The following is a 15,229-nucleotide window of genomic DNA, read 5'->3' as shown; positions in this document are numbered from 1 at the left end:
TGACTTTTGTAATCGTCTTTTATTATGGTAACACTTACTACTTATGCTTAAATTCAACGCAATCTAGTGAATGATTCAGAGATCATAAAGAACCAAGAGCAAAGTATAAAAGGCTAATAGCGAAGCTTGCTCATGTCTCTTACACATATCATCACAAGTAAAATGCAAGAAATATAGCAACAGTAGTGTCCAGCAATTTGCTATCTTCGATTTTGTTAGTCGTTTTTCGATGTTTCGGTTGTCGTGGCAGCTACTTCCACTGGATCAGGCGGTCCTCTAGCTATTGGATAGCGACCACCACCAAAACTCTGCTTCGCCTTTGCGTAGTCCACAAATATCACACGGCCGTTAAATTGCTGGAAGATACTGTTTTTTTGTTACCAACCGAAACAAAAAATTGTAACAAGTGAAAACATTAAGACATACACATTATTATTATTATACCTGTCCGTTGAACTCCATCAAAGCTTTCTGAGCTTCATCAACAGAAGCAAATGTCACGAAACCGAAACCTTTTGATCTGTCAGAGACTCTGTCCATAACTATTTGAGCTGATAAGAACCAGAAAAATATCTCAAAAAATCTCAGATACAATAAGCAGATCAAATGTGGGATTGATATTCTGATACCTTCAACAACTTGGCCACATTTGGAGAATGCCTCAGATAATCCTTGCTCTGTAGTGCAAAACGATAATCCTGGAAACAGAATTGTATAATTGGGAATTAAGCATTAATGGAGATTGTAATTTACTCAATCACCACCAAGAAAGAGTTCAAAATGTAGAGAACATCAGGTTCAATATTCAATTTGCTACAAACCAGTTAACCAAAATGTGAGCACAAAAACACCAAAGTTCACAGGAACAAGTAACATGGCTTTGAACAGTGAACAGTAACTTTTAAGACTTACAGCATCATTACAAAAGAGATATAACAATTTGCAATTTTATGAATCACATTCAATTAGTTTGCATCCGTTGCCAACGTCGATCAGCTAAAACCTCCAATTTCTAGAACCCAGAAATGGACTGTATTAAACCAGATTCAAACAGGAAAAGAAATAGAGAGTTACCACCAACAAAGAGCTTGGAAGCAACGCCACGGCGTTGAGTGAAGAAACATGAGGCGGAGGAGTTTATTAAGCCGACGAATTTCAGGTGCCGGCCACCGATCCTTGCGAGCGCCGCCATTAAAATTAATGTGTCGCGAGAGGACTGTTGGAGAGACTAAACGATTAAGCATGTTGGGAATCAGCCAATATGGGCCTGGCCTGATCCATTTGGAGAAGGAAAGGATTGTTATTTAATTATCATTTATTTTTTATTTAATTAGTGTGGTAATCTATACGCTTGGTAACAGACTTTTGATTTTATATATCTAAAAACAAGAAAAAGTGACAATTATCTTCCATTAATTTTTCGTATTTCCAAAGATCAATACAAAACACAAAATAGAGTCACCAAGAGCACACAAATACAAAATATATAAGCTTCTTCCATATAAACATTTCACACAAATACTAATTAAACCGTTGGCAATGCTTCTTCTTGCCCCTCAAAGAGTCTGTATTGTTGACTTAGGGTCGTTTGAGAGAGACACCGGAGATGACGACAAGGATGGCTAAAAACGTGACAGAGGCAAAGGCAGAGACGACAGCTCCGCTCGTTTTCTGACAGAAATCTCCAAACTGTTGGCAGATTGGAAGCCAGTTTGTGTTCGTATTCCCATTGTGTGCCAAATACACTATAGCCGCTGCCGCAGAAGCAGCCGCAGTGTCCAGGGCCAGAGCCGCCTGTCCACATCAATAAGAAAACAGAGAATTGTTAATTTCTGTTATAAACTTATAGCACCAAGAGTTTAAAGTATTGAGGAAGATGAGTACAGTGTCAAGAACAAGCAAGAGGAGTCTCGGAGCAACGGCTAGAGGACGAACAATCGTGACGACTGAGAAAGGAAGAGACAGGACAAGGTAACCTGTGACTATTGCAATGGCAACCACAAAGAACCTGAAAGAGAAAGAATTGAAAGTTAGATAACTTAGTCCCCATGGAACACAAGATGAAAAATACATTATGAGTCATACTGGAAAGTTGGAAGATCGTCGTAGCTAGCTTCGAACTGTAAAAACTGAGTGAAGAAAGGGAGAGTCTCGTCACTAGTCCCCATTGTGGCAGCAGCAGCTAAGGCAGCTACAATGGCAGCTAAACGGAGAAGGAAATCGAAAATGGAAAGGCCTCTCTTGTAACCCCCTGAGCCCGTGTGGTCTCTGGCTAAACCAAGGAGAGGAGCTTTGCCTTTGATGGCTGAGCTAGACTCTGCAGGGACATCAACGGCGATTGAGTCACTCTTCATCTTTTCTCGTTTAACTTTCTAAGTGTGTTGACCAATTGTCTTTAAGAATTTGTTTGGGGGGAATGGTACTGGATGCTTTTGCTGTTGTGAGTGTAATGAAATTAGGAGTTGGGTTTTTATAGGGTTTAGGTTCTGGTAGTGGACTTTGTTTATAGTAACAATGGAGTAGAGAAAGAGTAGTTGTTGTTTTGTGGAGTTGGCAACAAAACAAGTCAACAAGTAATTAAAATAATAATAATAATTGGATCAGCAGATCATATATCCCCAAGTCAAGACCCTTATCAGTTGGTGGTGCATCCACCGTTTTATTATTATTATCTTACCAAAAAAAAGTTGAAAAGCTTTATTCCAACTAATCAGTAGATCAATATAACCAAAAGGGAAAAACCAAAGAACTACAAAAGCCCAATCGCTAATAGTTCAAACGATGAGCTAAGTATATGACCTTGAGTTCGACTAGAGCACTAAGCTTCCACGGAGGATTCAATTATTCAACCGATGCTATGAAAATAAGAGAAAAGACAGTTACTCTGGAAAACTTGGGGAGGGAAAGCACGGTCATGTCTCAATTTTCCAGCCACGCTTGGCCAGATCTTGAATCACACGCCTCGCAGCTTCTCCATTATCGTTAAGAGGAGAGTAACTCCACTTCTCGCACATCTTGACAAATTAATTCATGTAGAAGCTAATGTCAGGATTCACCAAAAATAGAAAAGAAGAGAGTGTGTCGTGGATTATAGCTATCATGTAGAAAAAACAAAAGACTTGAATAGAGTTATTAGAATTACATCTTCATTGCCAGTCAAAGGTCGAACAGCTCCTCTTTCATGGAGAGTCTTCTGGAAGTCAGAAAATTTCCATGTACACCGTTCAGCACCCACAACATAAACGGGTTTCCTGTGTGAAGAATGAGATTTTGCTATCATCTTAAAGAGTGCGAAAAGGAAAAGATTGTCGTTGTCTTAAACATACCCGGTACTACATGCCTCGCTCAGCATACTTATAGAGTCAGCAGTTATGATAAACGTATCGGCTAAAGCTAGATGTCCCAAATGCGGATTAGGGTCTGAGAAATGGATGAAGAGAAAGCCTCAAACTTTGCCACAGACAAGTTGGAAATAACAAAAATTGTCACCTTTTCCATCCCAAATGTAGACCTTAGAGTTAGAGCTCAATTCTCCAGTTATGATTTCTACAACCTGTAGAAAGATCGAGAAAATATGATGACCATCCGCTCCGCATGATCGTGACATTCTAAAGAGACTTGTACTTACCTTCTTCGGTGTTCTTCTTGAGAAAGATATTCTTAGGCTTCCACAGCTCCAGAGGATACTCTGAAGCATACCACACAACTGTTTAGCAAGATCAACACCATACAAACAGTTCCCTACAGCAAATTAACAAAAAAAAAAAAAAAAAGCATAACCATAGTTAGAAATACAGCTCAATAGACTATATAAAATACGAAGCGGCACAATGTGTTTACTTGTAGGTCCTCCAATATTAACTACAACTAAAGGCTTTGACAGCGAAGCAAACTCCTCCTTCCATTCCAAAGTAGCATTTCTCAGAGTAGAAGCATCGGCGTAATGAAGAGCTCCAGTGGTGAGAAACTGGATTTCAGAATTCAAGCTTGTTACTAGCAACAACATGACAATGCCTTGCCATCAAATCTTTTTTAATGAACATTGCAAAAGAAACATACCACATTTCTACCTGGAGGTTCACGTGGAGTTACCCATGGGCGGAGAAAGAAAGGAATTTGCATCTTCCCTTCAGGTGTTAAAGAAAAATAATCATGACGAGGTGTGATCACTAGATCAAATCTCTCAAGATGCGACCTTGGATGTTGCACCTGGAAAAACAGCAAACAAGAAAAATCAAGTTACAACAACGAGAAAACAAAGACTATGAGGCCAAGATTTTGCAATTGCTGATATGGAAAAATCTGCTAAAACCATCATACAAAACAAAAAGGCCATAGAAATTTGTTTTTTTTTTCAAGGAAGAGACTTAACCTGAACAACAAAAACATTTTCCATAGCTAGTCGTCTTATGGAGCTTGCGACGGAAATGGTATCACTACCAGATGCCACCACTAACAACGGGCCATTCCTGTGATAAGGCAGACGAAAGAAGAAACAAAGTAACTCAAACTCTATATAAATAGATCTCAATGATCCATCGAGTGACGAAAATGTGATCATAAATGTTCAACCAAACACACTCAAGTAGGCAACCACTGAGCTGATTGAAGATCACATCAATAAACTTGTTTTCTGAAGAACAAAATCAAGCAGCTGAAAATTCGAGAAATACTTGTCAAACGTACTACGAGCCATAGCAGCAATCTGCTTCGCATCATCAACCTCAAACACATTGGTGATTCCTACAGCCATTTTCAGGGAAACAAATTACTGCCAAAAATCTCATTTTTTTTTTCAAACTGTGAATAAAAGTTGAAGGTTGTACCAGTAGCGTTAATGGAGAATCTGGCACAGATAGTGCTGATAAAACGATGAATTCGTTTGTAGAGAGAAATAGGAAGCCATTGAAGGATTCCACCTTTTGGTCTAGCCACTCTCTGAACAGGATTAACAAACTCAGAAATATTGAAAATGTATACATATACCAATAGAGGAAACCAAAAGAGGAAAAGTGTTTTGGACGGAGATTACATGATAGAGGTGGCGATCGAAGAGGCCTAGGGAGTGAACAAGACCGAAGCACTGATTCTCCGCGCCGGCGCAGCCGTTTCCGATTACAACAGCTCGTTTCACCGTGCGGTAAATATCTCCTTGGAGATTCTCTGATAAACCGGTGACTGCCAGTTCCGGTGGCCGTGTTCGCCGCATTAGAGTTGAAAAGAAGAGTGGGTGACGTGAGTCAGAGATCCGAGACAAAATCCAACCAACAACACGAGACCGAAACTTTAACCGGAATAAACCGAAAACCAATTTGAACCGGAAATGGGAAGGAATTAAACCTTCTTCAGCTATTTCATGCGTTATCATTTTTGTAGGGTTATTAGCAAGTTGAACTCTACAGAATTTTAGAATTTAAAGGAGACTCACAAAAATGCCCCTTTTTTAATACCCTTTTTCAAAAATGTCCTATTTGGCTGTCCATTTTTAAAAATACCCCTTTTTATGTACACAATGACTAAATTACCCTTCTTTTAATAAAAGATATCACAAATATATAAGGAAATATAACAAAATTAGGTCCACAAAATACAAAATATTTTTTGGCGGGAAAAGTGATCCCGCAATTTTTCCCGCCAAAACTCTTGTAAAAACTTGTAAAACCTTTAAAATACCTTGTAAAATTTTCCCGTAAAACTTTTTCCTGCCAAAAAATTTTCCCGCCAAAAATTTTTTTTTGCGGGAAAAATGATTCCGCAATTTTTTTGGCGTTAAATTTTTGGCGGGAAAATTTTTCCCGCCAAAAATTTACAAGGTATTTTAAAGGTTTTTTACAAGGTATTTATAAGGTTTTACAATGTATTTTAAAAGGTTTTACAACGTATTTACAAGGTATTTATAAGATATTATAAGATTTTACAAGCTATTTTATAAGGTTTTTACAAGTTATAAGGTTTTACAAGTTTTTTATAAGGTTTTACAAGTTATAAATACCTTAGAGCATGTATATGGGTGATACCCATATAGTATCATTGTGAATTTTTTAGTATTATTTATAATGTTTGTTTATTGTTTGAGATTTTTTATGATACTCCTACTAAATATGTTTACATTGGTGAGACCGATTTAAGTATCATAAAAAAAAAATCGCAAAATCAAAAGTTAATATATTAAAACATAAGATTACAAAAGGTAATATTACAATAAAAAAAACATAGAATATACTTAAGCAAAGTAAAACATAAAATTCAAAATCGCCTTGAGAAACATTTGAAAATTAATTTAATCAATTAACTATCATGGTCCAACATAATGTTAACTTGCTTGATAGATTTATATCGTTTGTTGAATCTTAGACCAACATCATGTGAATTCTCCAATGTTCAAGTTTATGCGACCAATGGAAATCGATCTCTGGGTTTAATTAACAAGTAGAAACAAAACCATTGACTTGAGTAACAACTTGGTACTTCCAAATTTAAATTATTTGATGAGAATAATCACTAAAGTTTTATTCATCATGTTAATTAGCTAGAATATCACAACTTCAAATTTTCTTGAAAACCATATATATACACATCTCTCATTGTTATAATTAGATACTAAGAGGAGATGTCTCGAAGGCTTTTGCCTCCATTTGAACACATCCTCCACTCAACTCTTTGGTCTCATCAATCTTGTAAACATACTTGGTCGTTACCATGTCCTTTGCCAAGTTGCCTAAGTTGAGAAACATCTTCTGAGATTTTCTTAGTCGCTTCCACCTGCAAAGTGATGTTAATTAAACTTCATTAGAGACAGCAGGACTTATCACAAAGCAATGGTAAAGATTAACAAAGCAATAGCAAATAAAGATTAACAAAGTTTTTATCATGATTAAATACACACAATTCAATTCAGTTTCAATAAGTGACTGCAGTAAAAGCCAATATATACAAAAGGACTGAGAGATAGGCAGCCAAGTACCTGTCTTTGATCTCCTTTGTTTTCAAATCTGTTGCTCTATAAAACAGATGGTTACCATGTCCTTTGCCAAGTCTCCTAAGTTGAGAAACATATTCTGAGATTTTCTTAGTCGCTTCCACCTGCAAAGTGATGTTAATTAAACTTCATTAGAGATAGCAAGACTTATCACAAAGCAATGATACAGCAAAAAAGATACAAATAACTTATCGATAACTGACCCGAAATCTAAGCCAGTAGAGCTAAAGACCATTAATTCCCAGAACAAAGCAAACATCACCCAAAACAACTAATGGATCCAGGTTTTATCATGACAAAAACAAAGCAATCTTCACACATTTACTTAAAACCATTAAATCATCATAGCAGATAAAACATGATTCAGGAACAAAAAGAAAGCAGAACATGGTATTTACAAGAGCAGCAATCACGCAAAAACACTGATAAAACCATACTTGAACAGAGTACTAGAGATAAAATCTACAGATCCAAATAACAGATTCGTCACAAACCCATTACACCCATCAAAAACTAGACTCAGATTTCTCAAAAGCAAACAAAACCACAAGACGTGATACACATGTATTCAACACTGCAACAAACGAAAAATCCAGAGTCATGAGATACTTAAAAAGCCAATCGACATATCTACAACACCTACTGTTCAAATCCATGAAAGAATCACCAAAAAATGTTTCGATCTAAGACGAAAAACTTACTGCGGAGGAGAGGAGAAATAGAAATGGAGAGGTGAAAGGATCGAAGAGATGAAGCCGGAGGAGAAGCGGAGGGAGCGACGGCAGGAGAAATCGAAATCGTTGTCTATGGTTTCTGGGATTTCACGGGAGAGAGGAGAGAAGAGAAAATGAATTTTTTTTTTTTTTTTTTTTTTCAGTTTCGGCAAAACAAATTTGAGAACCAGTAATACCTTGCCACGTCATATGATACCCAGTATCAAAAGTATCACTCTAGTGATACGGATCAAGCCCAAAAACAGTGTTTGGTCCATTAAAAATTATTTTCTGGGCTTCTGATACCCTCTAAGTATCACCCATGGGTATGGTCTTATAAAACCTTATAAGTACCTTGTAAAACCTTTTAAAATACATTGTAAAACCTTATAAAACACTTGTAAATACTCTGTAAAACCTTTAAAATACCTTGTAAATTTTTCCCGCCAAAAATTTTCCCGCCAAAAAAATTTCGCAAAAAAAAATTGCGGAATCACTTTTCCCGCAAAAAAATTTTTTTGCCGGGAAAATTTTTTGGCGGGAAAAATTTTTACGGGAAAATTTTACAAGGTTTTTTAAAGGTTTTTACAAGTGTTTTGGCGGGAAAATTGCGGGATCACTTTTCCCGTCAAAAAATATTTTGTATTTTGTGGACCTAATTTTGTTTCAAATAAGGGTAAAATGGTCATTAAAAATTAAAAGAGGGCAAACTTAAAAATGGACTCTCAAAAGGGGCATTTTTGAAAAGGGGTATTGAAAAAGGGGCATTTTTAACAATTTCTCATTTAAAAATGCTAGTTACTGTTGTGGATTTCTATATTTCTAATCAATTCTTGTGTTATTGGTGTGATAATTTTGTTATTCATTCAAAATCTTGTGTTATTGGTGTGTTGATTTTTCTAATTTTATTTTTAAAAAAACTTTGCTATTCGAAAGTTTGAGTATTTTGACTATTAATCCTATCAAAGTCTACTGATACAGTATTGGAACCATAATACTTTATTAGTCATTAACCACAATTTTCAATATACATTAGTTATTATTTGTATTCTTAATAAAGTTTGCAAAACAAAATTAAAAACCTTCTCTTCCTTAAAACATGGTTCATGGGTAAGATAATCAAATATGATAGACTTAGAGTACTACTTATTGACATAAGATGCCAAAACAATTTTCATAAGCTCAATCCCAAAATAAGCCAGAATCATAAGCCTCGCAGCTTCTGCAGTATTGTTAAGAGGCCAGTAGCTCCAATTCTCACGCATCTTGTCATATAAAATCCATAGAAGCTAATGTCAGGATTCACCAAAAAAAAGAGAAGGGTCTCAGGGAGTATAGCTATCACGTAGAAAAAAACAAAAGACTGGAACAGAGTTACTAGAATTACACCTTCTTTGCCGGTTTAAGGTCGAACAGCTACTCTTTCATGGAGAGTCTTCTGGAAGTCAGAAAATTTCAGTCTACACCGTTCAGCACCCACAGGCCACAACATAAAGGAGGGGTCTCCTGTGTCGAGAATGAAATTTCAATATCATTTACAGACTGAGAAAAGGAAAAGGTTTTTGTTGTCTTAAACATACACGGTATTACATGCCTCGGTCAGCATACTTTTAGAGTCAGCAGTTATGATAAAAGTATTGGGCTAAAGCTAGATGTCCTAAATGCGGATTAGGGTCTGAGAAATGGATGAAGAGAAAACATCAAACTTTGGCACGGACAAGTTGAGGGTAAAAATAACCGTTCACCTTTTCCATTCCAAATGCAGACCTAAGAGTTAGAGCTCAATTCTTCAGTTATGATTTCTACAACCTGTAGAGAGAACGAGAAAATATGATGACCATCCACTCTGCACTACCATGACATTCTAAAGTGACTCTTACTTACCTTCTTCGGTGTTCTTCTTGAGAGAGATAAGCAAATGAAGAAGAAACAAAATTATCAAGTTAAAACAACGAGAAAGCAAAGACTATGAGGCCAAGATTTGGCATTTTCTGATATCATTCACATGGAATAATCTGCTAAAACCATCATATGAAACAAAAGGCCATAGAAATTTGTTGTTTTTTTTCAAGGAAGAGACTTAACCTGAACACCAAAAACATTTTCCATAGCTAGTCGTCTTATGAACAACAAAAAATGAATTCAGACAAGCAATTATGTTACCTAGCAGACAATTCTTAAATATTTTTCTCTCTACTAAAACGAGCACACAACCACACTGCAGAGAAATTCTAAAAATGTCTCTGATTGTATCCTCTGCAAGTTTCTATTTGTTACCTCGATACTTGCAGATGTTGTTAATCGCGACCATATATTTTGCCCCGACCAATAACAGCAGTTGGTGTAGTATAAGATCGACTCAGAAGACAATCTCATCTGTACCGTAGTCACTTTTTACTCTGCATGTCGCAGCCCGAAGTCCAAAAACGAACAAAGGAAATTCTCTGCGTAGACCGAGGTTTTTCAATGAATGATAGGCATGAGGGAGTGGAACAAAGTGAACATATTTGTCAATCAATCTCCCTGTAGTATCTGGAACCAAAGAAGAGAAGGGCGAGCACGAAAGTTCTGTCGGGCCAAGTTTAGTGACTGCAGGGACGCAAATCAGCACAAGCATGAGAAGTGATACCCAAATCTCACTGCTTGCAGCTGAGTAATTGCCATTGGCATAGCTGAAATAAACTATTAAGAAATCGTCACTCTCCATAAACGTCACAGTGAAACGGGCTTGCACAGAACATACTAATCTGAAGAGAGTCAAAAGAAATGACATACATAGAAGGGACTTGCACAGACCAAAACCAATCACTGGCTTCAGCATCTAAAGCCAGTGATTGATTTGTGTGCTGTAGCTTTTTTTTTGAAGTAAAAGAATGATTGATTTGCTATTTGGCTTTAGAAAGAAAAGTTGGCTTTCTACAGCATCTAAAGTTCCTTCCATAGGGCCTGATTGGCAAGTGCTTTAGACTCTTTACAAAGCAAAATTTTTTTTAAAGATTTGAAATACATCCAATCAAGCTTTAGAAGGTTTGGCTTTTCTTTTTTTTCTCACAGCCAAAATATTTTCTTAATTCATTTTTTTGGCTGTAGAAAGCATTTTTTCCTAGAACACATAATTTTCAACTTTCCAAAATTTTAAATTCTACAGCCAAAATACTACAGCAATAAAATCTACAGCCACAACAAATAAACCTACAGTCATATTTCTACATCAAAAAATGTAAAGCTACAGTTGTTACCAATATTGGCAAGTGCTTTAGAGTCTTTACAAAGCAAAAAAATTTCTAAAGATTTGAAATACATTCAATCAAGCTTTAGAAGCTTTGGCTTTCCTTTTTTTTCTCACAGCCAAAATATTTCTTTAATTCATTTTTTTTGCTGTAAAAAGCATTTTTTCCTAAAGCACATAATTTTCAACTTTCCAAAATTTTAAATTCTACAGCCAAAATAGTACATCATTAAAATCTACAGCCATAGCAAATAAACCTACAGTCATATTTCTACATCAAAAAATGTAAAACTACAGTTGTTACCAATCAGGTCCTAAATCTATGTGATATAGGACTGCTGTGTTGTCTGGTGTTAGTGGAATATAAATTTGGGCAGTTTGAAACGGTTGCAAGTAAGAAAGAATTTGGGAGATTCTCTCTCTCGATCAAATTCAAAAGACGATTATTTATTGCATAGTAACTTTTTTAATGGTGGCCCAATGAACAAGTCCGACAATAATGGAGGGACTGATCGGATATACTTTGAAGTATATGTTGGGCTTCTGGCCCAAAGTTAACTAGTCTTCGAATGATGTTATTGCGCTATATAAGACGGGTAGGGTACGGAACACACGATTTACTTTTGAGTTCTCTGGAACAGCTTTGGTCTCTCTCTTCAGGTTTTTTTTGTTCTCTCCCTCTCTCTCTCTCATCAATTACTATAAATCCAGCCTGTTTAGTGGTTTGATTGTGTAGATTCTTCGTTTTAAACTTGATGTACGCATATTATCATCCGATTTAGGGATTGACTATTTATGTACATGTTTTCCTTTACGTAAGAAGTGTTACAGTTAGCGATCCAGATCCAGATCCAGTCATGGCGGGTGCAGTAGCAAGATTTGTGAAAGCGTATGGTAAAGATGATATTTGGTATCGATTATCGTTGATAGTAATACCAGTCTCAGCTGTCCTGATAGTAATAGGGGAAAATAAGCTTGCTCGTATCAGAGAGGAGAAGAAGCTTTTGGAGGCGAGGTTTGATCAACTGAGGGCTAGAGGAATAATCAGAGAGCAGTAATCGGGGTGTTTTGGCTTTGTTTTTTTTTTTTTTCTCCTTCTCTATGGGTTTAATTAATATTTATTTCTCCATACATGTTTCCATGAAATCAACCAACTCTACGTTATAAATGATTTATTCTTGTCTCTCTGTAAGACTCGAGATAATTCGCTATTGATAGAACTTCTATGATTCAACAGTCTTTTTATTGCTTAACTATTTTTCCAACTATTCTCTACCAAAAGTAGAATAAACATACAAAACTCTATCCAGAAGTGTGTCACCCTTGTGCCTTGATATAATCGAATTCCTTTTTTAAAAAGTCTTTTCCTTTAAAGATGCTGCTTTTGTAACTCGAGTCAATGTCACCACCTCCCTGAGTGAACCATATGAGGTTGGTAGTCTTCCACACATGTTTAACCAAGCCAAACGCATTCTGCAATTCTTTGTTTCTCATATTGTAAGCACTCTTTGAGACTGATGCCAACACTTTGTAACCAGTGCTTGAGATTGGTGTATGCTATGGTCAGTCTAGCAAACTCAAGTGTCAGTACCTAGAATCCTAACTGCATCAAAGGAATAATCATTCTTATTTTTTCTAGGTCAGAGCACGCGGCTTTTATTTGTTCCTTTCCAGATGATGGGCTTGATACATGAGACTGGAAACCTACACTATCTACACAGCCTGAGAAATTAAGTGATGGGCTTGATACATGTGACTGGAAACCTACACTATCTACAGCCTGAGAAATTAAGTGCTGTAACTGTAAGTATCTATTATAGTACATCGGATTGTCAACGGAGTTCTTAGCCTGAAACTGTATACAAATAGTTGAAGAAAGAGTGAAGTGTGTTTTCACAACTAATTCGTAGAATACAAACCTTTTCAAATGAGCTTGACACTCTCTCAAACCCGCTTCTGTTACTGCCAAACCTGCACCACACAACATCCAATTGCACACTCCATTACTAGGGATGCCAAAAACGCAAAGTTAAGACATCGAAAGAAAACAAAGACTATGAGGCCACATTTGGCATTTGCATATATCAGTCACATGGAAAGATCTTTTGTGTTTGTTTTTTTTGCTGCAGACTTAAGTTTGCGAGCTGTTTTTGCGATATTATTACATTCTAAGCAGCACTTAGAAGAAAAGGCACAGAAAATCATATATTCAACATGAAATTTGGCTTTCCCAAATGAATCCAGACATATATGCCTAAGTCAAGACTCTTATCAGTTGGTGGTGTACCATCTCCTTAGGTATTAGAGACTTTTTTTTTTATTAGCACTTGGCAAAAAAAAGTTGAAATTTTTTATTCCAACTAATCAATAGATCAAATATATCCAAATGGGTAAAACCAAAGAACTAACAAAATCCAATCGTTAATAGACTAATAGCTCAAACGATGAGCTAAGTATATGACCCTGAGTTCGACTAGAGAACTAAACTTCCTAGGAGGATAATTCCCAGTCCGAAAATAATAACTGTATAGTCTATAATAGGGAAAAGAGAGTACTCTGGAAAACTTGTGGAGGGAAAGAACGGTCATGCCTCGATTTCCCAGCCACGCTTGGCCAAATCTCACTGCTTGCAGCTGAGTAATTGCCATTGGCATAGCTGAAATAAACTATTAAGAAATCGTCACTCTCCATAAACGTCACAGTGAAACGGGTGTTTTACAGAACATACTAATCTGAAGAGAGTCAAAAGAAATGACATACATAGAAGGGACTTGCACAGACCAAAACCAATCACTGGCTTCAGGGAGATAGTTTATCCCGCACCTTGGCATGATAAAGCAGCCGCAACATAGGATTATAATTAGAACGGTTTCAGCAACATAGTCTTTTCCACACCACAGAAGGAATTAGTAACTAACAGAACAAAAGACATACCCTTGTGCCTCGATATACAGAGATCTTTTAAAAGCCAGTCTTTGCAGCAGCAGGAGACTACTTCCACCAATGAAGTGCCTGAATAACGATGGTGATGACGTGGCAATCCAAGAGTCAAAAACAGAGAGTCAAACTAATAATTGAAACGAGTATATAAATTCATAAACTCACTTCTTCTTCTTCTTTCTCTCGCTCTCTCATTCATTCTGTTTTGATTTCAATCTCTCGAATCTTCTGTTTCGATCTCTTGAATCTTCTTCTTTCTCTCTCTCTCTCAAAATTTCTCTTCTCACAATGTCGTTGCCCCGAAACTTCGTCGCCAAAGTTATGGGAGGCGCCATGGCTGCGTTCACAACGAAGCTCTTCGTAGGAGTTTTCGTTGAGAACCAAGAGATTAAGGATAAGCATGAGCTACTCCACGAGCTCGAGGAAGCAGGAGCCTTCTTCGTCGTGCCTCCTACCTTCTTCGCTAAACCGCGACCACCGGTAAACCTCTTCCTCCGATTTTCTTTTTTTTTTCTTCTGATCGATGATGAATTGATGATCATGCTTGGTTTAAGTTTCTTGCTCGTTCAACCATCAATTGCTTGAATTCGCCATGGATATGCATCAGTAGCATCTGCTTCGATTTCGCTTTTAGATTCGGAATTTTCGATTAGGTTTTTCAATTGATGATCATGCTTGGTTTAAGTTTCTTGCTCGTTCAACCATCAATTGCTTGAATTCGCCATCAATTGCTTGAATTCGCCATAAATTGTATGAGCTTAATCGGATCTAGTAATCTCCTATTAATTGTATGGGCCTAATCAAACTGTAATTGTATAGGCCTAATCGAATCTAGTGATCTACTATTAATGTACCTTTTTTTTTTTTTTTTTTTTAACGATTGTTATTTTTATTTTATTTGAATGAAAATTTGGTAAATTCGGATTTAAAGATTATAATTTATTTTTTTAATAAACTTATTTGTATTTTTCGGATATGTTTTACCCGCTAAAAATAAATAAATAAAAAAAATCTAATATTTGTGTTTTTTGTTTTGTTTTTAATTTTTTAAAAGTTTCGCTCGTGGTTTCGTGGCGCTCGGGAGCCTTCACCGTACTCGAGTCGTTCGTCTCTTTGGTCGACTCGCACGTCTTCTCTTTCCGACCTCGTTTCGCCTCCCGTTTTCTCACCCGCCTCTGCTCCTGCGCCTGCACCACCTCTCGTTCTCGCACCCACCCCTGCTTCTACACCCACCTCTGCCTCTGCACCCGCCTCTGCTCCTGCGTCTGCACCACCTCTCGTTCTCGCACCCACCCCTGCTGCTGCACCAGACCTTGCTCCCGCGCTCGCACCCACTCCCGCGCTCGCACCCACCCCGGCTTCTGCACG

At 37.0% G+C, this 15,229-nt stretch overlaps 5 protein-coding genes and 2 long non-coding RNA genes across 11 annotated transcripts; 1 reads left to right on the top strand and 6 right to left on the bottom strand.

Annotated features, from left to right (window-relative positions):
• Nucleotides 1-4: 4 nt before the first annotated feature.
• On the bottom strand, nucleotides 5-1,242 carry LOC9307274 (glycine-rich RNA-binding protein 5, mitochondrial). 2 transcript variants are annotated; one of them, XM_021020390.1, is made up of 4 exons: nucleotides 1,075-1,242; nucleotides 630-698; nucleotides 445-542; nucleotides 5-356 (listed from the first exon to the last, which is right to left on the bottom strand). In XM_021020390.1, the coding sequence occupies exons 1-4, from the start codon at nucleotides 1,190-1,192 to the stop codon at nucleotides 216-218; spliced, it is 426 nt and encodes a 141-aa protein (XP_020876049.1). In that variant the 5' UTR covers nucleotides 1,193-1,242; the 3' UTR covers nucleotides 5-215. The 2 variants fall into 2 exon arrangements, with proteins under 2 accessions (XP_020876049.1, XP_002871204.1); XM_002871158.2 differs by having other exon boundaries at nucleotides 445-551; nucleotides 1,075-1,236.
• A 145-nt stretch (nucleotides 1,243-1,387) lies between these two features.
• On the bottom strand, nucleotides 1,388-2,540 carry LOC9307273 (casparian strip membrane protein 4). Its single transcript, XM_002871157.2, has 3 exons — nucleotides 2,086-2,540; nucleotides 1,885-2,008; nucleotides 1,388-1,794 (listed from the first exon to the last, which is right to left on the bottom strand). Exons 1-3 carry the CDS (start codon nucleotides 2,352-2,354, stop codon nucleotides 1,579-1,581), a joined length of 609 nt encoding a protein of 202 aa, XP_002871203.1. The 5' UTR covers nucleotides 2,355-2,540; the 3' UTR covers nucleotides 1,388-1,578.
• LOC9307272 (mitochondrial fission protein ELM1) lies at nucleotides 2,232-5,307 on the bottom strand. 3 transcript variants are annotated; one of them, XM_021020337.1, is made up of 12 exons: nucleotides 5,033-5,280; nucleotides 4,827-4,938; nucleotides 4,674-4,743; nucleotides 4,373-4,469; nucleotides 4,060-4,209; nucleotides 3,841-3,967; nucleotides 3,629-3,741; nucleotides 3,490-3,553; nucleotides 3,327-3,420; nucleotides 3,143-3,251; nucleotides 2,884-3,014; nucleotides 2,232-2,317 (listed from the first exon to the last, which is right to left on the bottom strand). In XM_021020337.1, the coding sequence occupies exons 1-11, from the start codon at nucleotides 5,207-5,209 to the stop codon at nucleotides 2,913-2,915; spliced, it is 1,215 nt and encodes a 404-aa protein (XP_020875996.1). In that variant the 5' UTR covers nucleotides 5,210-5,280; the 3' UTR covers nucleotides 2,232-2,317; nucleotides 2,884-2,912. The 3 variants fall into 3 exon arrangements, with proteins under 3 accessions (XP_020875996.1, XP_002871202.1, XP_020875997.1); XM_002871156.2 differs by lacking the exon at nucleotides 2,232-2,317 and having other exon boundaries at nucleotides 2,674-3,014; XM_021020338.1 differs by lacking the exons at nucleotides 2,232-2,317; nucleotides 2,884-3,014; nucleotides 3,327-3,420 and having other exon boundaries at nucleotides 3,157-3,251; nucleotides 5,033-5,307.
• A 1,177-nt stretch (nucleotides 5,308-6,484) lies between these two features.
• On the bottom strand, nucleotides 6,485-7,846 carry LOC9309312. Its single transcript, XR_002330906.1, has 3 exons — nucleotides 7,681-7,846; nucleotides 6,965-7,083; nucleotides 6,485-6,762 (listed from the first exon to the last, which is right to left on the bottom strand). It is a non-coding gene; the product is annotated as an uncharacterized LOC9309312 (long non-coding RNA).
• An 827-nt stretch (nucleotides 7,847-8,673) lies between these two features.
• Nucleotides 8,674-9,606, bottom strand: LOC110227111. The gene is made up of 4 exons (XR_002330910.1): nucleotides 9,577-9,606; nucleotides 9,438-9,501; nucleotides 9,082-9,198; nucleotides 8,674-8,957 (listed from the first exon to the last, which is right to left on the bottom strand). It is a non-coding gene; the product is annotated as an uncharacterized LOC110227111 (long non-coding RNA).
• Nucleotides 9,607-11,507: 1,901 nt separating this feature from the next.
• LOC110227108 lies at nucleotides 11,508-12,150 on the top strand. Of its 2 annotated transcripts, none has more exons than XM_021020405.1 (2): nucleotides 11,508-11,581; nucleotides 11,745-12,150. In XM_021020405.1, exon 2 carries the CDS (start codon nucleotides 11,779-11,781, stop codon nucleotides 11,977-11,979), a length of 201 nt encoding a protein of 66 aa, XP_020876064.1. In that variant the 5' UTR covers nucleotides 11,508-11,581; nucleotides 11,745-11,778; the 3' UTR covers nucleotides 11,980-12,150. The 2 variants fall into 2 exon arrangements, with proteins under 2 accessions (XP_020876064.1, XP_020876065.1); XM_021020406.1 differs by having other exon boundaries at nucleotides 11,537-11,581; nucleotides 11,742-12,150.
• LOC110227858 lies at nucleotides 12,148-14,196 on the bottom strand. Its single transcript, XM_021023703.1, has 6 exons — nucleotides 14,149-14,196; nucleotides 14,027-14,049; nucleotides 13,856-13,933; nucleotides 13,682-13,744; nucleotides 13,477-13,577; nucleotides 12,148-12,892 (listed from the first exon to the last, which is right to left on the bottom strand). The coding sequence occupies exons 1-6, from the start codon at nucleotides 14,194-14,196 to the stop codon at nucleotides 12,513-12,515; spliced, it is 693 nt and encodes a 230-aa protein (XP_020879362.1). The 3' UTR covers nucleotides 12,148-12,512.
• Nucleotides 14,197-15,229: the final 1,033 nt, after the last annotated feature.

The sequence above is a fragment of the Arabidopsis lyrata genome (assembly GCF_000004255.2).
Source record: "Arabidopsis lyrata subsp. lyrata unplaced genomic scaffold ARALYscaffold_6, whole genome shotgun sequence".
Lineage (NCBI taxonomy): Eukaryota > Viridiplantae > Streptophyta > Magnoliopsida > Brassicales > Brassicaceae > Arabidopsis > Arabidopsis lyrata.
This window is presented reverse-complemented; position numbering and strand designations above follow the sequence as displayed.